Below are 23,027 nucleotides of genomic sequence, written 5' to 3'. Positions count from 1 at the left end.
TATTGAGTGTTGTTTGAAAAGGGAAAAATACATTTAAATGATTTTAGCATAAGGCTCCAACAGAGCAAAATATGTTGTAAAAAAGTGAAGAAAGTCCTAAATACTTTCTAAAGGCAATGTTACTTGTATGGTTGTTTATAATTTCACACTTTGTAAATCAAGCAAAGAATTAATGAGCTGGTTAACAGCACTTTTTTTGATTGTCCACAACAGGTTTTCACATACACCGGTGTGTGTGTATTCTTCACATTCCTTTGTCATGTATAAGAACACCTTTCAGACCATGACCAGGGGTTAGAATGACATTGGCATCCCTCTTGTGTGTCGTAAAAACACCAGAGAAGGATGGCATCAGAGAGGGCATCCAGCTTTAATAATTTCTGCCAAAATACCCCATCAATGATACAAAAAGGAGATTACCAAAATATGGGCAGAGTGCATGCCATAGTAATCTGTGAACATTCCACCTGTCTATCTCAACCATAAAGTTGGAGAAACAGCTGTACACCAGATGAGGGAAACCAAATTTATGACAGTTTATCTTAGACCTGATGCACTGTGTGGAGGCTGGTTTGATGGTAAGGGAGATGAAGTTGGGGTATTAAGTAATAGCTGCAAATATAATAAATGCAACTTGAAGTAATGGAAATATGGCAGAAAAATCTAACAAAGTGTTGGATGTCCTGAACATTAGGAGTGTAGATGTGTGCTGCATATGAAAGATAAGATTGACAGGTACATGAGTGAGAATGGTTAGTGGAAATGGTGGAAAATGTCTTGGAAGGAAGCAATAATAGCAATGCTGGGGTTTGTGTTCTTGTGTCAGAAAAATGAGCAAACAAAGTGGTAGTGGTAGAAATGAAGAGAGTGGGTAAGCATGTTGATGAATGTTGGAAAATGGCTGAGGTATATACTGTAGTCTTGTCATGTGCCCTACAGGCTGACAGAAGCAAGAAAATGATGAGTTTGGGACGATGAGGATCCTTCAAATATAAATCAGTGATGGACAGTAAGCTTGTGTAGTCAACACAGTTAAGATGCAATCCATTCATTTCAGCAGGTCTAGCTCAGGGCTCTGGTAGTAGTGTTTTGAAATTCCTGTAATAATACTTTTCTCAGGAAGACCCTTGAGGTGAGGATTTGATATGGGCAAAATTTAAATCTGTTAGCCATAAACACCTTTCCAATACTGCAGTTTTATTATGCTCTCCTACCTATTTGCACCATTGCTGCTGTTTTGGTACCTCGATATTGCTGTGTGAGTCAGTATGGGACAAATGGATTTATGTCTGTCTTACATTCTTACAAATAAGATAACAAATCTCTGCTACTAGAAAAAAAATAAAAATATGCATGGGGGATTAATGAGCCTCCATATCACAGAAGGTATTATTAAGATCTATGAAATATTTGCTTTTATAAAATTAGACACATTTTGTCAATGTCAATGCGTGGGCAATGACAGTGAGACCTGGAAGGGCGTGATTGGGAGGAATGGCCCCCCCGATCTGAACCCGAGTGGTGTTTTGTTATTGGACTTCTGTGCTCGTCACGGATTGTCCATAACGAACACCATGTTCAAGCATAGGGGTGTTCATATGTGCACTTGGCACCAGGACACCCTAGGCCTCAGTTCGATGATCGACTTTGTGGTCGTGTCGTCGGACTTGCGGCCACATGTCTTGGACACTTGGGTGAAGAGAGGGGCAGAGCTGTCAACTGATCACCACCTGGTGGTGAGTTGGCTTCGATGGTGGGGGAGGATGCCGGTCAGGCGTGGTAGGCCCAAACGTGTTGTGAGGGTCTGCTGGGAACGTCTGGCAGAGCCCCCTGTCAGAAGTAGCTTCAGCTCCCACCTCCGCCAGAACTTCGACCACATCCCGAGGGAGGTGGGGGACATTGAGTCCGAATGGGCCATGTTCCGTGCCTCTATTGTTGAGGCAGCTGACTGGAGCTGTGGCCGTAAGGTGGTCGGTGCCTGTCGTGGCGGCAATCCCCGAACCCGTTGGTGGACACCGGCGGTGAAGGATGCCGTCAAGCTGAAGAAGGAGTCCTACAGGACCCTTTTGTCCTGTGGGACCCTGGAGACAGCTGATAGGTACCGGCAGGCCAAGCGGAATGCGGCTTTGGTGGTTGCTGGGGCAAAAACTCGGGCGTGGGAGGAGTTTGGGGAGGCCAAGGAAAACGACTTTCGGACGGCTTAGAGGAGATTCTGGTCCACCATCCGGCGTCTCAGGAAGGGGAAGCAGTGCAGTGTCAACACTGTATATGGTGGGGATGGTGCGCTGCTGACCTCGACTCGGGACGTTGAGGGTCGGTGGGGGGAGTACTTCGAAGACCTCCTCGATCCCATTAACATGCCTTCCAATGAGGAAGCAGAGCCTGGGGACTCAGAGGTGGGCTCCCCCATCTCTGGGACTGAGGTCACCGAGGTGGTCAAAAAACTCCTTGGTGGCAGGGCCCCGGGGGTGGATGAGATACGCCCAGAGTTCCTCAAGGCTCTGGATGTTGTAGGGCTGTCTTGGTTGACACGCCTCTGCAACATCGCATGGACATCAGGGACAGTGCCTCTGGATTGGCAGACCGGGGTGGTGGTCCCCCTCTTTAAGAAGGGGGATCGGAGGGTGTGTTCCAACTACAGAGGGATCACACTCCTCAGCCTCCCTGGAAAAGTCTATTCAGGGGTCCTGGAGAGGAGGGTCCGTCGGATAGTTGAGCCTCGGATTCAGGAGGAACAGTGTGGTTTTCGTCCTGGTCGCGGAACAGTGGACCAGCTCTATACCCTTAGCAGGGTCCTGGAGGGTGCATGGGAGTTTGCCCAACCAGTCTACATGTGTTTTGTGGACTTGGAAAAGGCATTTGACCGTGTCCCTCGGGGAATCCTGTGGGGGGTACTCCGAGAGTATGGGGTACCGGCCCCCCTGATAAGGGCTGTTCGGTCCCTGTACGATCGGTGCCAGAGCTTGGTCCGCATTGCCGGCAGTAAGTCGAACCCGTTTCCAGTGAGAGTTGGACTCCGCCAGGGCTGCCCTTTGTCACCGATTCTGTTCATAACTTTTATGGACAGAATTTCTAGGCGCAGCCAGGGCGTTGAGGGGGTCCGGTTTGGTGGGCTCAGGATTGGGTCACTGCTTTTTGCAGATGATGTTGTCCTGTTTGCTTCATCAGGCCATGATCTTCAGCTCTCTCTAGATCGGTTCGCAGCCGAGTGTGAAGCGGCTGGGATGAGAATCAGCACCTCCAAATCCGAGACCATGGTCCTCAGCCGGAAAAGGGTGGAGTGCTCTCTCAGGGTTGGTAGCGAGATCCTGCCCCAAGTGGAGGAGTTCAAGTATCTCGGGGTCTTGTTCACGAGTGAGGGAAGAATGGAGCGTGAGATCGACAGGCGGATCGGTGCGGCATCCGCAGTAATGCGGGCGATGCATCGGTCTGTCGTGGTGAAAAAGGAGCTGAGCCGTAAGGCGAAGCTCTCAATTTACCAGTCGATCTATGTTCCTACCCTCACCTATGGTCATGAGCTGTGGGTAGTGACCGAAAGAACGAGATCGCGAATACAAGCGGCTGAAATGAGCTTCCTCCGCAGGGTGTCTGGGCTTTCCCTTAAAGATAGGGTGAGAAGCTCAGTCATCCAGGAGGGGCTCAGAGTAGAGCCGCTGCTCCTCCGCATCGAGAGGAGTCAGATGAGGTGGCTCGGGCATCTGATCAGGATGCCTCCTGGACGCCTCCCTGGTGAGGTGTTCCGGGCACGTCTAACCAGGAGGAGGCCCCGGGGAAGACCCAGGACACGCTGGAGGGACTATGTCTCGCGACTGGCCTGGGAACGCCTTGGGATTCTCCCGGAAGAGCTAGAAGAAGTGGCCGGGGAGAGGGAAGTCTGGGCATCTCTGCTCAAGCTGCTGCCCCCGCGACCCGACCTCGGATAAGCGGGAGACAATGGATGGATGGATTGTCAATGCTCCCAATAGGAAATGCCTAAAAGCATCACAAGTACAGAAATACTTCAACATGTTGATAAGCAGTGAGGTAAAAACAATGATGTTGAATGTACAGCTTTTACTGGTTAACTCAGCAGTATAGGATTGGTTATGAAAACTGTGATAAAATATTAATAAAATAATTATGTGCCTAAAATGTTTATGTTTATTTACTTTTAACAACAATCAGAATGCCTATGGAGTGTTTAAGTAACCAGTGATAAGTTAATTCTTGCAAGCTGATAAATACAAACATAATTAAAATTTTCAAACTCCACATAAACCAATGTTAGGACTGAAAAAAATGTTTTTGCCTACATACTGTGTTGTTAAATAATTGCATTTGCATTTCCCTTCCAGAAGAGTAGATCATAAAAAATTTGCAGGATTCTCTTTTAACATATGCCAATAATTTACCTGCCCAGCCCTAATTTTTTATTCTTACCGCAGTGCCCGGAAGTCCTCTTTCACCAGGGAAGCCCCTCAGTCCTGGTGGTCCATCTTTTCCTGTGGTACCAGCTGGGCCTGGGTCACCTTTAGTGCCTTCTTTGCCTGATGGACCAGGGAGACCCTGCTCTCCAGGAGGCCCAGGAGGACCTGGGTGGCCTCGTTCACCCATAGGACCACTCTCACCAGCTGGACCCTGCAAAAAGAACATAGATCAGATGCATTGCATGTATTAATATTTTATGTCTCCAGTAGTGCACTGTTGTAAAATTGATTCCAAACAAACTCACTGAATCAAAATTGGAAGCAGCTTTGGTTATTGTTGTAGAAAATTGTATAATTTTGTACAGTACTTAAGTGGCAGATAGTCATATTACGCAACCAATGAAACAATATAACAATAAATATTAATGAATGTTTTTGATATTTACTAATAAAACATAGATCTATTAAAAATATTATTTCTAATATTTGAGAAGTCTGTAACTGTATTATGATGGCATATTTTCAAGTGAGACAATCTGGAGAAGCACCCGGACTGCATACTGCCATTCTGTGTGTTTGGTTCTAAATATACAAGACATTTAGTTTTAAAACAGTCCAGGTGTCCATAATGTTAGTATCAGGGTTGGCACAAGAGTATACAGCCACTCCTAGGCAGGAGGGTTTATTCCCCTTTGTAGATTGGAATGCATTTGGAATACTATGTGATATGAGTGGGGGGTGTTCCTTGGGGATTGTTGCACATTTTAATTTTTATGTTATATTGAAGAGCGTAGAGTATCCCTTGGAGATATGAGCGCATTCACATTTTTATGTCATATCGTAGAAAGGGCTGAGGGGTTTATATGCCTTGGTGCCCCCAAAGTCATGCCACCCTTAGGCTAGTGCTTACTTGGCCTTAGCCTAGAGCCAGCCTTGAATAGTATTAAAATAGTGTACATTAGATAGATTAGATTAGATAAACTTTATTAATTCCATGGGGAATTGCTGTTCACAGTATGTACAGTATTTGTGTTACTTTGCATCATATCCTTATTTACTGCCAGGGGACAATTGTATCTATAAAAGATCTATCCTAAATAAACTGGACAATCACCTAAATTTTAAGTCTGAACACTTAATAAGCAAATATTATATGAGCAGGAGCATTTGTGCATGAAAGTGCTTTAATGACCAGTCATCCATAATTGCCTTTGCTTTTCGCATTATCATAAAGAGACTGAATTGTTTTCCATTACTCTGAAAACAATACAGATTTACAAAGTTCATATTGCAAGATGCATTTAAATATAGGAAGTGGTTAACAAGACACATAATAGTGCAAAGGGAGAGTCCTTTATATTCATAGATTAGCTCCTGATTTTTGGTTAAAACTTAATCCTGTATCCATGTGTCGGCCTACTTCTGCAGCTTTTATCGATTAATGTTTTCATTGATTTAGACAAATGCTAATCATTATTAGAATTATTTTATGTTTCGCATAATTTGAATTTTGTGATTCATCCATTTCTTAGTTTCTGTCCGTGATGATGTGTCACTATATTTATCTATTAGTCTGTAACGTTCTATCAGGATGTTTAGAATCAAGAATTACACAAGCAATTTCCACAAATAGGGCCTTCAAAGAAATATAAGTTTATAGAAGGATCTAAACTAGCTTATCAGGCATTACCATAGTCTTCCAAATTAAGATAAGGTACTAAAAAAACTTCTGTTAGTGTTGGGATTCGACAAATCTGGGCAGCATAATGATGCAGGGGTTAGTACTGTTGCTGCTTCATAGGTCCAGCATCCTGCCTTTGACTTCTCTCCCCATTTGGTGTCCATAAGTTGTCTGCACATTTTCCCTATCTCTGCATGAGTTTTCCCCTGGGTTTTCTGCTTTTCTTTTCACATTTCCAAAAATATGCAGCTTTGTTAACTGGAGTGTGGACTGAGTATATATGTGTGTGTGTCAGTTGGCCCTGTGAAAGGCCCTGTCCAGAGTCATTTGCTACCTTGTGCCTAGTGCTGCTGGGATAGACTTGGGACTCTAGAGACCTTCAAGTACATTAAGTGGGTTTGAGTATGTTATGTTTTTGTTATGGAAGAAAAGCAGTGAAGAAATACAACATTTTTAATAACTACCTTTGCTTTTATTTTTTCTATTTTCTTTAAGACATTTTTGAAAACTCTAATTTGGGTTCCAAAGTCTGTTACAGGGTCACCTGATGCATTCACATATAACACTGCATGTTAATACTAACAGCACATCGCTATGAGCAATTGGTGTATGTACATGATGTTGTTATTAGTGATGAGTGAACCTCGCTGAATTAGCTTTGCCTTGACTTCCATGAAATCATGGAAATATTCAAAAACTTTGTGGAATTCTGTGAAATGCATGAAGTCAATGGGGAAGGAGGTACTGAACTAGAATTCAGTGCATTTTGATGGTGCAATGGTCTTTTAAGTGGCCCTGAAAAACTATGGCAACAATTCTGCACCAATTATATATGTGATTTGAGCTGTGAGGCAGCAGTGTTAATCACTACACCACCTTGACTCAAACAACAAGAGATGCAGATGGAACGAATACCACAAATAAAATACAACAAATGGCCACGAACTAATAATAAGTAAATAAAATATAGATTATTGCTGAGAGAGTGGAAATCTTGGAACACACATTAGCCAAGCCCCAAAGCGACTGCATGGGACTGGCTTGTTCTATTGTTTGAAGTAGCAGCTCCAGGTGCAGTGGGAATGTCTTTTATACTTTCTTGTATATGAAGTATTGCAATCGTCCAAAAATTCAACCTCTAGATCTTGATGAATCTCAACGTTTTAGACCTCCTTGAGTCAGATATATTTTCTCGTATATGAAGTATAGAGAAAGTATTGTAATCTTCCAAAAATTCGACCTTGAGATTTTGACGAATCTCGACCTTCCTGAGTCAAGTTTGGAATTATGTCTGTGTGTGTGTGTGTGTGTGTAAACACAATAACTTGAGAAGTCTTTGACTTAGGTCAACCAAATTTTGCATACATATATTACATACAAAACTGAAATTTCCATCAACTTTTGGGCCACTTACGCTAACCGGAAGTGGTACTTTGCCTGAAAATTAATACAATAGCAAGAAACCATAAAATTATCAAAAACTAACATCTTATACCTATACATACTGTATAATAATAATATGACCATTTTTTTTGGTTTACCCATATGACTGACTCATCCCTATGTCTGAAAATATGAGAAAGTCAAGGGGAGGTCACTCCCGATTTTTTTTCCCTGGTATCTGTACAGATGCTTTGCACTTCTTCTCTGAGGATTAAAAAATGCCTTGTAAATAGTAGTACATCTTTTCTTTTTATTATTCCACAGCATGTCCTGTATTTTCTGATGAGTGGAGGGGCAGGGCTGCTTTAAGGCTTTTTTTGAGTTTGTTGCCTGCATGCATAATTAGCCACGTGGTGCTGACAATCATGGATAAACATTATATATCTTTTGGCAATACTAATAATAATGTAAATTTTGTGTTTACTTTTTTAAACGCATACAGAATGGAAGTCCAGTAGTGTTTCTCAACCTTTGTGGATTCTGGGCACATTTTTATCTTATTAAGTACACTGATGACCCACATGCCCTAATTAAATACCGTGAGTAGAAGAAGAGTGCAGTTAGAGATGAGGAAAAATTTCGGCCCTGGTTGGTAGACAGGGAAAGGGTGATTTCAGGGCATCTTAGTACCTGAAATGGTATATTTTTAATCTTTGCTTGTGACACAGAAAGGGCAAGTCGGCATGCATGAAAGTTCTGCTCATGGTTGCTACAGCTCTGTGATATCATGTTTAGCTTGCTACGCATCATGGGGCAATTGGAAAAAAATGTTTTCCTAAGCTGCTGCACAGTGAATTTCCAGGAATATATTGGACAAACAAAGTTACCAGCGAATACAGCATATTTGCTGTGAAAAACACTTTGGTGAAATTTGCTGATCAACACTAGTTGTTACATACATCTCATGATGTTGAAAATTGTTTTGATAATTTCCTGACTATTGAATGATTGTTATTAATATAACATTCCAAATTAAGTTTGATCAAAAATTATGTGGCTGTGAAATAGGTCCACATACAATTTGTTTGCATTAGTACTTATAAATGTACCTTGATACCATTTTCTTTATATTCATGCAAGATTTACCTGGGGTCCAACCACTCCTGGAGGCCCTGGGGGACCAGTCTTTCCTTGAAAACCCTGGAGGATGACAAATATTTGTCAGTGAGATTAATAATTCTATTAAATTCCCACAATAGCACAAGACAATGGACTGCACATTAGAGATCATTACAAGTAATATAGAATTTTTACTTTCAAATAATCATGTAGTTGTCTTAAAGCATATTGAAAAATGATGCCATTTATTATTTTGACTAGTGTTTAACATTTTAATTCCAGTAATAGTTACAAGCCCAAGTTAAATATAAACAGTAAAGAAAAAAGGACCTAATGAACCTAGTGGTTATTGAATATTAATATGAAGCATTAGCCTTTTTCATTATAACACAACAAGGTAAAAATATAACTTACAACTTCGCCTCTCTGTCCAGGGTGCCCTGGCAGACCATCCTTTCCTGGGGGACCCTGGTGTACAAAAAAAGTAAAATATATTATTTCTCTGTGTTTCCAAATACTTTCACAAGTCATATTCTCAGACTTTTACTTACGGGTGGTCCTTTAGGACCAGGAAATCCATTAGGTCCCTGTGGTCCTGGCAAGCCCTGCAGAAGATAAAAGAAGCAATAAAAATTAATTTTGTGATTGCTCAGTTCAATTGTTTAACTATATGCTACTCATTTGTCTCTTGATTATCAGTTTTTATTTTAGTACAAAACAGTAAACACATTGGAATAACTTGTTTGATTTTATTATTTTAATTATTGTATTTTAGTGTAAAAGGTATTCACATAACGCAATATACAATACTTCATGCTGAATCTTTTTCATTTTATGTTTTGGGTGGCTTAGATGTTTAATGATGTATTTTACACTGACATCTAGTGGTAGATTAAGAATCCCTTGTGGGCAATTTGGTACTGTCCTTTAACAGGTAACAAGTACTAAAAGTTGGTATGGGGACAATGAAATAAGGATACGGCGCTAGTCCAAAAGCAGCCAATAATTGCCCACTATGGCACACCAGCCCCAGAATGTTCAGTCAAGATGCTGAGTGTTGATTATGGATGTGGTGGAGTATTTGATGTCCTTCTTTGGAGTTTACCTTTGCCTGTATTTGCATATTACAATTCATTCCAAGTAAGTTGATGTATTTTATCATATTTGGTTTTTCTCATAATAGTCCTGTTATACATTGGGGTAATCTTCCTTTAGGGCAGAGTGGTGGCTCTGAGGCTAAGGATCTGTGCTGGTATCCCAAAGGTTGCCAGTTTGAATCCCCATCACTGCCAAAAGAGATCCTACTCTGCTAGGCCCTTGAGCATGGCCCTTAACCTTCAATTGCTCCAGGGGCGCTGTACAATGGCTGACCATGTGCTCTGACCCCAAGGAGTATGCGAAAACTAACAAATTCCTAATACAAGAAATTGTATAAGGCAAAATGAAGAACAAAAAAATATATATATGCTTTCTTGGCTTGATTTTTAAAAATCATAAAATTCTATTGTGTATATCATATCTAGCAGCTTTTATGCTCCACACGTACAAAAAATCTTTAGAAAGATTATTGTGCATGTATTATAAGAAATGATGTCTTAAATGTCATATGTAAAGAAATCAAATTTATGCACTATTAAAAGACCAAATTTGGGTTACAGTCTGAGTAAAAATTATTTGTGTTGTAGACACCATAACACTAATAGGGCAATAGACATTATTACTTAAATGTATAATTTGTGTAAATGTGAGAGTAAAAATATAAAGACTCCAGGAAGATGGCCTGGATCTGCATGCTGGATTTGTCCTCTTGGTGAATTCAACTTATTCTTAGCAGTTATCTTATATCTATGGTGTCTTGGATTATGGACTATCTGTCGGGCAATCAACAGTTTGTGAGACTCAAGGACTGTGTTTCTGATATGAATGTGAACAACACTGGAGCACCAAAAGGAATAGTCCTGTCTCTTTTTCTGTTTACACCTCAGACTATAAATATAACACCTGGTTATGTCACTTTCAGAATTTCTCAGATGATTCTGCACTTATGGGGTCTATCGATAAAGGTGATATGACAGAGTATAGGAGTCAGATGGAAAAGTTTGTTTCTTGGTGCAAAGAAAACTGTCTGCAACTACATCAGCAAAACCAAGGAACTGGTTATTGGCTTTCACCGCATGAAAGAGACTCTATGTCCGTTCACTATTCAAGGAGTGGATGTAGAGGTGGCCCACTCCTACAAGTAATTGGGGGTCCACGTTAATGACAAGTTGGACTGGTGTCAGAGTACAGAGTAACTATATAAGAAAGGCCAGAGCAGGCTCTTTTTCCTTAGGAGACTTTGTTCCTTTAATGTGGGAAGTGACATCCTTCACATCTTCTATAACTCTCTGATGGCCAGTGCGATTTTCTACACTGTGCTGTGCTGAGCTGGTAACATCAGTAAAAGAGAGGCCCACCGAATGAACAGGATAATTAAAAGGGCAAGCTCAGATATAGGATGGACTCTGGACAACCTGGAGGTAGCAGTGAAGGAGAGAATTAAAACTGAATGTCATTATGAACAATGCTGCACATCCTCTCTGTAACACACTAACATCAAGTACTTTCAGCCAATGAATCATTCAGCAGAAGTGTGTCAAGAAACGCTACTGGGGCTCCTTTATACCCACAGCAATATGCCTGCATAATGCCTCATTGTGACTGGGACAGCTAAGTCAAAGCTTTTTCTTCTTTTGAATTTGTCTTGCTTTATAGTAATTTCAGTGTGTGTTCAGACCAAAGTGTATGTGTATATTTATTTATTTACTTACTTATCTGCCTATTTATGTATTTATGCATTCAATGAGCTTCTGTTAATAAGGCAAAATTCTCCCTGGGGACAAAAAAAAGTTCTATCTATCTATCTATCTATCTATCTATCTATCTATCTATCTATCTATCTATCTATCTATCTATCTATCTATCTATCTATCTATCTATCTATCTATCTATCTATCTATCTATCTATGGCAAAAAACATGTATCCCTATTGAAATGTACTCAAATATAGTAATCAATTCAGGAGAAATCATAAAATTTAAAACATTTTTTAATAGATTGATTTGTTTTTATAAGGCTTGCACAATTAAAAATAATAATGTCCCTTTTGATTTTATGATTTACTACTTAAGAATCTTATTCACATATTCATATGGATGATGATCATGATTTAATTCTAATTATCACACCATATTTCTGTGACTCACATAACACTTAGAATTCAGATAATTGGTGCTTTCAGATTTCTGTATTGGAGCCTTGATGGTACTACCAAAATGTTAAGCCTTTCGTGTGTGTTAACGTGCTTAGGTATTCATGTTCAACTTCTGCATACATCTACTTATCATTTTGTGTTTAAATAAAATACTCTACTGAAAAAACAAAACACCTGAGTAATTTCCTGTCACATCCTGACATTTTGTTAAACAAAGTGACAGGTTGTTCTGGTATTCCAATGTTTGCTTTACCAATTGTGATGGCAGTCTTATCAATTACAATCCTATAGATACATCAGAGAGTTGATATTGAGTATATTCTTCTCAGAGCTTATAGCATATATGATCAATCTCATCTGGAGGAAACAGTATAAGGTGGCCGCTAGGGAATGGGAAAGGGTAGGGTTCCTGTGTTTTGTGATTTCCTGTGGGGAAAAAACACACTAATATGTAAGATGGAGCATTTCTGTGTCTTTGTTTAGATAATATGCAGCATGTCACATTTTGTTCATCCTCTCAGTGATAAGACAAGGGGTATAGAATTTAAGTGATTTTACTATTGTGCTGTGTGACATAGTGGTGCAGTGGTGTGTATGAGTGTGTTCACTGTGATGGACTGGTGTCCTTTCCTGGGGATTGTTATTGCCTTGCAACCTATTTTTGCTGGGAAAGGTTCCAGTACCCTATGACCCTGCTCAGTATTAACTTGGCTTTAAAACTGTATGGTATGGTATGGTATTGTGCTGTGGATTACTTGCATTATGCAGGTGCAGAAATAATGCAGGGAAATGCAAAAGTGTGAAAGTGGTGTTAGGGCTTTTCCTGTGCTTTATTTGATCAAAAGTAGAACCCACTTTACACTTCACTTAGATTCCACTGCAGTCTTTTCTTAATTAGTGGAACATTAGGAAATGGCATGAGGAAGCTACAAGATGATTTGAGATGATTTTTAGAACACTAGTGGAGTAAATCTAATTCTTATGTATGGTATACAGAACTTACCCTCTCTCCAGGAGGACCAGCAGGCCCATCACTTCCAGATGTCCCCTATTATAAAAAAACAAAACAACGAATATTAATACTGTTGTTATTTTTTCCATTGAATAGCTTGTTTAACATTTCTAAAAACCCATCCAGCTTACCTTTGCTCCTGGCTTGCCTGTTGCTCCCCTAGGTCCCCTCTGGCCCCGAGGACCCTGTCAACCCAAAAAGCAGGAACAGCATGTTGGATTAAAAACTGTTTGTAAAAGAAGGCCTAGTTATACATTAATATTACTTCTATTTATTTATTTTAGGCACACCAAAGATATGTTATTTTAGGAAAGTTGTAAGTATTGTTATAATTAAAATTTCCAAATCTAAAACTAGCAAGGGCAATACTAATAAAAAAACAAGTGAATCGATGAAGAAATATTACATTTGTCAACATTATATAGAGAGAATTATAGATAAAACTGAACTGAATCAATAATAAAAGAATATTAACAATATCTTTTGAATATTAATCAATAGAAAATTACTGTACAGTGTTTGGTCTATATTTTGAAGAATATTTTAACACATTACGATGATAGAGGCATTTAGAAAAAACAAAACTGACATCCAGCCACTCATCATTGGCGGGGCCTGTGTGGAGAGGGTCCTGGTGTTCAGGTTTCTGGGCATTGAGTTGGAGGATGACATGACCTGACCTGGAGCGCCAACACCAAGGAGCTGCTGAAGAAGGCACAGCAGAGACTGTATTTTCTGAGAATTCTCAGAAAGAACCATCTCCCCAAAAATCTGCTCCTTGCCTTTTATCACTGTTCCAAGAGTGTGCTCACGTACGGACTGTGTGTGTGGTACGGCAGCTGCACTTCCTCAGAAAGGAAAGCGCTCCACAGGGTCATCAGGACAGTGGAGAGAACAATTGGTTATACCCTCCTCAGTCTGGAACAAATCTACACCTCCCGATGCCGCATTCTGCATTTTTCTTCTTCCAGAAGTGGAATCAAACTGATACTGTGATTCATGATGCCTGCCTTTCTATTCAGGTCACATTGTGAAGCTTTAGTAAATGATTGCTGTGGGTTTCTTGGTTCTTCAGGACCACTTGGCTTTGCACTGCAGTGTTACCTGACATATGTTACATTTTAGTCAAGCTTTCTTATTCTGCCCCTCCAGAAGTTATTGTCTGTATCTGTCTGCCACTGACCAAGCACCTTCATCCTTGAAAAGCACTCAAGATTTTCTATCACATACTTGATTAAGACAAAATATCTTTCATCTCTAGTCTGCTAAATCTCCATTGAAGCACAAGCAAACTGTGTCCACTTTCAATCAGCAGTACATTAATCACTTCATCTAAATCTGTGGCAGCACTTCTTACCCAGTGGCATAGCTAGGGGCGGGCGGAGGGGGCGGTCCGCCCCGGGCGGCACATTTTTGGGGGCGGCATTATTGGCCAAAAGGCTCAGAACACTTCAAGTGTAAGCAGCAGGGTTCGGGAAAAATATCACTCATGAATGAAAAAAAGTCAAATTCTCTGATTTTCACCCACAAATGCTTCAAAAATCATTTTCAGACGGTCCTTCAGTTACGGCATCAGACACGGCAGTTGAAATTTATGAGGCAATAACAAAAATAAACAAACATTACATCGATAATAATTTCTAGGAAGATAAACAACTAATTCACAATGTATAATTTCGTTTCGTTATCAATCCAAAAGCGTTCTTGCTCATCTCCACCTATAACTTGTACACCACACCGGTTCTGGTTTTCGCAGCGTAATTATATTAAACTAATAATCAGAGCACGGCTTATCAGTGCGTCTATACTATATTCTTGTCTAGTTGATGCTTATAAATAATTATATGTGAAAAAAATATTGCTGTTTCTCAGTATATATAAATAAATCTTTGCAAAATGTATCTTAATTTTTCTCTATACGTCATTTTAATTTTCTATTTAAATGGGTTAACATATTCAGATACGTTGGAGGGCGGCAAATTGAAGCCCCGCCCCAAGTGGCGCGAACTCGAGCTATGCCACTGTTGTTACCACTACACCTTGTGCCATTCTTACTTTATTAAGAATTTAATTTTAATTACTTTGTATCCATCATTTTTTTTAACTTCTCATTTTATGGAACAACAGCATATAATATAGTGAGGAAAGCAGCAAAACCAACTAAAGCCTGGAAAAATAATAATAAAGAATTTCTAATTTGTACTGTACAGTATTTAAACAATCTTTTTTTTTGTTTTGTATGATGCACTGTAGAACTACACTGCAAATATTTATCAGTAGAAAAATGACAATGTATATTGATGTATTTACCGTGGGACCTCTTTGACCTCGTGGTCCTGATTTTCCAATCAAGCCCTAAGAAAACAAAGGCAAGAAATGAGGTAAGATGAAAGAATTTATGTCTTACAAACAATACCCAACAAAATAGATACCTTTCTTCAGTATTTGTGTCTTACATGGTACCTACTATAATTATAATATTCACTCATTTGTATTCTTGTATGCTTGATTTATTTACAAATAGCAAGTTTTCCAAACACATCCTCCATGATATTTGACTTTGCATTATAGCATATGTTAGAACATAAAATACATACCTAAGTATCATTCACAGAAAAGATGTAAATTTCACAGAAAAGTGAAATTTATCATCATTTAAGTAGAAAATGAATTAAAACAGTTAAAATATCTTTAAAGTGAAGCAATAAAGCAACAGTTACAATTGAAGAGTTTCATTGCAAAATATAGATACATTTTTTACAGAATTGAGAATGGTTACTTTTCCTGTGACTTAATTCAATGGAGAATGCTGACAATGTACACTTTTACAATTTTCTTAAATCTGTATTGGATCATTCATTTACAAAAAAAATCTAAACTAATGTTATACTCCATCATTAAAATTGTTAATTTAGGAGTGTTACCCCAAATCCATAAAAACTAAAGTATCACATTAGATCCTTCATAACCCCTGGATGATTCCATTTCGATCATTAGGATTATAATAGCGAAGCCCGCCATAGCATATGGCAGTGTAAGAATAGGAACGGAAAACGGTGAGAAAGGAATTCAGAAATCAAGCAGAAATAAATACTTCTTGAAAGACGCAATGTGCATGTAGAATTTCTGGCCAAGCAGGATTACATGTGAAAGTGATAAATAAATCAGGCATTCCGAATTTACGTACTATGGCCATGGCATCCTGATAGTTTTGTTGCATGTATCTTGGACTTCCTGGAAATGTGGATTGTAATATGATCATTTTGCCTACACGTACATTGTTATTTTCAGCATTTGCTTGCAGTGCGTCTGTATTCAAACATTGTATTGTTCCACGCGCAGATCTTGTTGATGTAATCTGAGATAGTTGAGATGCGCGCCCTCTGTTTTAACATACACATCTACGATGTACTGTTGGAATAGTTTGCTGCTAGAGTGCAAAATACTAAATGTATTCCTCATTGCTAATCTGTACACATAAAAATTGGCATTGAGTAAGCCTTATTCACTTGGCGGTTCTTTTATCGGGAACATGTTGTAAATCTTTGTGCCAGCCAATGTCTCCGTAAGGGAATAAAAGTGGGTAAACCACAGGATCGCAATTCATATTGAATGTGGAAATCTGTTTACAGGAGTTGCTTATGGGATAGATGCAAATGTCCCTTTCGGCAGGCGTTTCGTCATTTTCTCCGATGAAAATTGCTGCAATGTCGTGGCATTGTATCGTCGTAAATCCTGCCTAGGGTTTCCTTGAAAACCATTCGTACAGATGCTGTTGGATTGGACTGAGCGATTGTATGATTTAGCGAAGGGGTTGATTGTTCTGAGCATGGAATCTAGCTGGAGAAGTACATTTTCGCTGCATGCAGAGTTTGCCTTTATTTTGTAAGCGTACTTCAGTAGCTTGTCAAAAACATACAACTGTCCATATCCTGGAGAGGTAGAAGTGTTAGCGTATAGTGGAGAGATTTGGTGATACATTTGCCCATGTATTTTTAAACAGTATGGTCCGTGGCCAGGAGGTTGAGTTATCTATGCATCCATGAGAAACGCTAGAGAAGAGTTGTATTCTCAAATGTGTTCACGATAATTTTTAGCTTCTGATGTTTGCTGTGTAAGAAGCTGTTGTAAAGACACAGGTGACTCCTGCAAAGATGGTAAAGCTACTTTACCGTTGTGGCAGCACCTCGAGTACTTGTTGGATGTATTATGCTCAGTAGGCCAGTATAGTGCATGACATGGAAGAAGACAAATAGGAATCAAGAAATGCCGTGTCGGCTGCATGTGGGTGGGACCGGTTTTGAAGTGGAAGCAGGACGAACCAGAAGAGAAATATATATAAGAGATAGAATTTGTTGAGTAATTTACATAATTTCATACTCCTGCCCATGAATCAAAAGGGATGGAGGTTGATTTCTTGGTCTTAGAGCATAGAGTGCACAGTAGGCTGGCGTGGTGGGCATCACTACCGTTTTTTTTTCATTTTCTTCAAAGGTTTCTGATTAAATCACTTTGTTGGCATTTCATTGTACTTACATTTTGTTTTTTCTAAATTTGAAAATAAACATACCATGTACAGCCCTAAAGAGTGTGAACATTTTAATTTTGTTGGAAATTATTTAGTTATCTTTATTTAAGAACTGGGTAAAAATAACAGAATATATAAAGTAAACATATATAAAAATGATTTACAAATGGCCTCACTGGGCTCTATGTGTCTGAAGAAAGAGTAATGTTAGGCTGTGAGGTGCAGGCCCTTAATCTCTTTGCTGTCTCCGTCCCACTGTTGTTTCTTGTTGCCTTTTGAAAATCTACCATGTGCCTTAGTAAGCAACAACACCAAGTTTGTCATCTAGAAAAATTAGTTCTTCTTTAGAAAAATGTGGTCTACTTTTATGGTTTTTGTGTTCATCTTAGAAACAATAGGTGACTAATTTTATGCTTATTTATACACTTTTTCATAACTGGTTATTAAATTATCATTTTTACTTAATTTTTAAACTTTTATTTAATTCCATTGGATGACCAAAAACAACATATAATGAAAGTATTATCAGTTAATTGGTTTTCAACCATCCTGAGTACTTGCAAACACATGAAGAAGTAGCACATACAGTATGTTACGAAAGTACATTTTACAGTTCCTTGTTAATCTCTTAAGATTAATAATTTTCAGGAAATGCAGTGAAACTAGTGAAAAATGACAAATGATATATGAAATAGAGTATTGTTGATATTTGATGATGGGAGAAAAAATGATAAAATAAAATAAAAAATGACAAATGTCCTAAAATGGACACTGTAAGTATACCGTGTATGTGTTTCACTATGGGGTGTTTGCTATTTTGTATACAATTTATGAGATATAATCTCAGTATCTAGTATATGCATTTCAATATACAGTGTATGCATTTCATAATAGAAAGCATATACTGTACATTTAATAATAAATTAAGTTCTGAATAGTGGCTTGTACTAAACAGCATCTCATATAAGAATTAATAATAAATAATTAAAATGCTCAACAAAAGCAAATACCACTCTAGGCTAACATCTGTAACAATAAAACCTCTCACTGTTGTGATGGATGTTTGAAAGGTGCCACTTGGCTAATTGTAATTATAATATATTGTACTAAAAGGTAAACTGAGTTGATTGTATTCTGAAAGTAAATATATATATATATATGTGTGTGTGTGTGTGTGTGTGTTAACCTGCAGAACCTTAAGATTGGTCATGTTTTTGTAAAATATGATTTCAGTAAAGAATGAGACTCTTCTTCTTTAACATTTCTGAACCAATAGTTCTAAAAATTCTAATATGGGATTTATTAGGGTTTGAAATTAAACTTTTCTGTTTCAGTTTAGAACAATTGAGAATGTTATATCATGGTGGGGGAGAAGTTCATCTTCATTATCTGAGAAGACATTACACTGATACTTTGTAATGTGTTGTTTTTAAGGCTATCTGTCAGTATCTTAGTGCATTCAGTCTTCTTATTACAGCAAAACATGAACACAAAACGTACAATGTGAAACACTGAGAGAAGACTTAGTATCATTTATAGCAAAACATATCTTACCCGAGCACCTTTTTCTCCGTTAGTGCCAGGGAATCCAGGGAAACCTAATGAACCCTATAAAACACAAAGTAAAAATATGAAATTAATCAATGAAACTAGTTTATAAATAAACAGGCCTTGGCCAAAAAATGAATGTCTCACCTTTGGTCCTTGTCTGCCTGGATACCCAGGTAGTCCTGGAACTCCAAGTTTTCCCTAAGGAAAAAAAAGCAAAAAAGATAAGAATTGTACAGTATATATGTATAGCATTTTCATTGCTCGGTATGGTAAAGAAATTATACAATAAACAATAATGTAGAGTCAAAGGTAAAAATCTTCAAGAATTATGTTTTTACAAATGGATACTGTATATGGAACTGGACAGGGGAAAAAGGAGCATATATGTTCTTAAAATGGTGTGGTTTAAGTTAATTATTAAGCTTAACTTTCATCTGGTTGTCAGCCAGTTATAATGTCAGATAAAATTAAAAGTAAACTAAAGTCATGCCATTTCCTTTTTGAACTGTGGACAGCACCCTTCAACAATGAATGAAGGGGAAAGCGGAGTCATTAATTCAAAAAGTTAATCCCATGAAGAATTTAGGTTTCCTGTTTATAATGTACACTGATAATTCTGGAAGTAATTATTTAACAATATTTTAGGAAAAAAGTATGAATTTTTCATGTTTTGTATATACAACTGGATAACTGACATGTGGATTGACATGAGCAATGTGAGACTTTTTTTGTTTTTTTCCTTGGAAGTTTTTCTATTGTTTGCCATTGTAAAGCACTGGTCACTATTGGCTTCTATTATATCATAAAATGTTTTCTTTCCATTCTGCATGGAAACATGAGATTATTTTTTTTTGTTGACCACCAGTAAAAAGTACATTGGGTAAGAATCATACAAAAAAATATATCCATTTAAGAAAAGAATAACAACATACTGCAATAATATAAGACTTCAAATTCAGATTTTAGATTTTAGCAATACATTTAAGGCCAGAAATATTTTGTTTATATTTAATTTCTCATAATATGTAAATGTTATTGATATGAGCACTAGTTTGACATTACAATGCAATTTATTTTTGTATAGCCCAAAATCACACAAGCAGTGCCACAATGGACTTTAACAGGCCCTGCCTGTTGACAGCCCCCCCAGCCTTGACTCTCTGAGAAGACAAGGAAAAACTCCCCCAAAAAAAACTTGTAGGGAACAAATGGAAGAAACCTTGAGAAATGCAGTTCAGATAGAGACCCCTTTCCAGGTAGGTTGGGCGTGCAGTGGGTGTCAAAAAGAAGGGGGTCAATACAATACAATATAATACACAGAACAAATCCTCAATACTGTATAAAAAATAAAACTTTTACAAGTACGGAGCAGAATTTAACAGTAGATGATATCACATAATATGATTTGGAGTCCTGGGGAACTCAGCCATCAACCTGCCTACCTCATTTTGGCCATAAAACAGCGCTGGGTCAGCCAGTCCAATGAAAGGACCCCTCCACCCCACAATTCCTGCGATCCTCCATTAAAGAGTGGATACTTTACCAATGAATGTATTAAACATTGTTTGCTTTTAAATGTATATATTAAAGCATGGGTGGCATGGTGATGCCTTCTGGACCCCACTTCCGATGCCTGTCTGTCTTGAGCTGCATGTTCTACTCGTGCTGTTTAGGTTTTCCTTTACATTTTCTAGCCCTGCAATGGCCTGATGGACTGTCCAGCACTGTTTCTGCTTTGCACATGATTTAGATTTAGGGGGGGTCTGAGAATGTTATGTTTGCATTTAAGTTAAAATGTTTTGCTACGTAATTGTAACATCATTTTAAAAATATAAATCCACAATTTTTGTTAAAAAATATACATAACAAAATATAGATTCAGAAAGCGAGAAACACTTTTTAAGCATTTTTCAATACAGGCTGATTTTATATCCAAGTGTTTGAATTATTGAACTTTGTTACTTCAAATTTTGTTGTCTTAACTTGATGCACATTCTGTTTTCAATACCTCCTCACCTTCTCACCAACAACTCCAATTGGGCCGATTTCACCAGGAGCCCCAACTCTTCCTTTTGGACCTTCAGGACCGTCTTCACCTCTAGGGCCTGAAACTCCCAACTCTCCCTGACCATAAGGAGAACATATTAAATGTTAGGAACATAATATGTGGTTGTTTTCAATGTATAAACCTTATTAATAAAAAGAAAATAATACATACATTCAGCTGAGGATAAATAAAATCATTTTTTAATTGTTATTTTCAGCAATAAAGAGATGCCACAGGATGGAACTTTTATAGTAATGACCAATTGATATATATGTTATTAGATAACATAAAATGAAAACTTGAATTTGCCATTTATTTTCTCAGACATTCAATTAATATAACTGAAACCCAATTTTTTTCACTTTGGTGAAATATGACTAACTTGCAATAACACTAATAATTATTCATTGACAAGCATCAACAATATGATGAACTAGGGAATTGAATGAAGTAATAGCGGCCCGGGGAGGGTCAAGGGTCTAGGAGATAGAGACTACACTTAAAAAGACTATATTTGTAGTCATGTCAGTGAAGAAAGAGAAACCTAATGACTGCTCTGAAAGGACCACCCCACTGCTAGAAGGTGTAATGCAACTTGTATTGCTTCCTCGAGACTCTGGAAAGACCCTTCTTAGAGATAAAGTGAAACAGATGGAGAATAGAGTCATGGAAAGCTGGAGGAAGATTCAAAGAACTTATGGTCAACTGTGTGCAGCACGTGTTTCCAGACTAGGACAGTGTTAACTGGGTTTAACTGGTCAGGCAGGAGTAGGACAACCTCTCTGCAATCATGGCACTCTGTAGGCAATTGATGGTTTTGTAGTGCTGGAACACCGGGGGCTGGCAGAGAGAGAGCTCTGGTCCAATGTACTTATTACAAAAATATTGATCATGGAAGTAATTCTAGAGTTTGCCCAAACATGGAATGGCATGAAAAACTGCCTCAATCCTCCTAGTCTACTATATCTAAATTAATAGGTTCAGTTGGGACAAAGCTTTCAAGTGAAAAGAGATCAGGTTAAACCAGCTGTGATGAGAACTAAAATAAATGAGAGATTTGGAGTACTTTAATGTGAGCAAGTGGGTTCTTCACCATATCTGGTTGATAAGGTACAAACCTGTTAAATCAGGCCCACTGAAATGGCAGGTTCTGACACTTTACTTTTGTCTACTTGATGATTCTTGTTCTTCCTTTGTTCCTCTCTGCCATATTCAATAAATAATGTTAACTATAATTTTGCCTCCTTGGCATTACTCTGGAAAATAGGGTCACTATAATAGTGCCTCTTCTTTTCAACACTATATAACATTTCCTCTGTCATAATATTGCAATATGTTTTTTTTTAATTTTGATCATAATGTTAAAAGATTATTATTATTATTATTATTATTATTATTATTATTATTATTATTATTATTATTATTATTATTATTATTATTATCAATAAATGAGGACTAATTGGTGAAACCAAATTGTGTGCATGCAGGCAACACCAAGTGAGCCTCTGAGTGCATATCCTGTGATACACTGGAGATATCCCACCTTGCACCAGTTACTGCTGTGAAAGGCTTTGAAAAAATACACAATTTAACTATTTAACATTTTTATTATTATTATTATCATTATTTTAAGTGTGAAAATAGTTGTTTCCTCAAACACTAAAAATTAAAGCAAAAAATACTGTTTCCAATGACTAAAATCAGTTTATATATTAGCTTTAATTTTTATATTTTGTTTTGGCCAATTACTGAGATCTATCATTGTAATCTTAATTCAGTATTATTGTTTTATACCATTATTATTAATTATTGCTAGAGACTACATGTACAACAAAAATAAGCAGATATAATTTTAATTTTAACTGGTCTTGATGAGATTGAAGGTAAAGTACTTAAAGCAAGTTTTAAAATAATGTATTTTGCTTTTAAGTTTGACCATTTCCTTTATGGACATGCTTCCTTATGCATATACAGTACAAACTGAGTGCTGACATCTTCCATATCAATTGCCATTCTGACTGTTGCACTAAAAAAGCTGAGTGCTCAA

General features: G+C 37.9%; 1 protein-coding gene across 6 annotated transcripts in view; it reads right to left on the bottom strand.

Annotated features, from left to right (window-relative positions):
- The window catches only part of col11a2 (collagen, type XI, alpha 2), a 167,326-nt gene that overhangs the window by 40,755 nt on the left and 103,544 nt on the right, over positions 1-23,027 (bottom strand). For all 6 annotated transcript variants that reach the window (XM_028801342.2, XM_028801348.2, XM_028801355.2 and 3 more), the window contains 10 exons: positions 20,950-21,057; positions 19,078-19,131; positions 18,937-18,990; positions 15,165-15,209; positions 12,986-13,039; positions 12,846-12,890; positions 9,141-9,194; positions 9,004-9,057; positions 8,617-8,670; positions 4,420-4,617 (listed from right to left, as the gene is read on the bottom strand). In XM_028801342.2, the coding sequence (XP_028657175.2) occupies positions 4,420-4,617; positions 8,617-8,670; positions 9,004-9,057; positions 9,141-9,194; positions 12,846-12,890; positions 12,986-13,039; positions 15,165-15,209; positions 18,937-18,990; positions 19,078-19,131; positions 20,950-21,057 (720 nt within the window). The remainder of the gene's footprint in view (positions 1-4,419; positions 4,618-8,616; positions 8,671-9,003; positions 9,058-9,140; positions 9,195-12,845; positions 12,891-12,985; positions 13,040-15,164; positions 15,210-18,936; positions 18,991-19,077; positions 19,132-20,949; positions 21,058-23,027) is intronic.

The sequence above is a fragment of the Erpetoichthys calabaricus genome, chromosome 1, assembly GCF_900747795.2.
Source record: "Erpetoichthys calabaricus chromosome 1, fErpCal1.3, whole genome shotgun sequence".
Classification (NCBI taxonomy): domain Eukaryota; kingdom Metazoa; phylum Chordata; class Cladistia; order Polypteriformes; family Polypteridae; genus Erpetoichthys; species Erpetoichthys calabaricus.
This window is presented reverse-complemented; position numbering and strand designations above follow the sequence as displayed.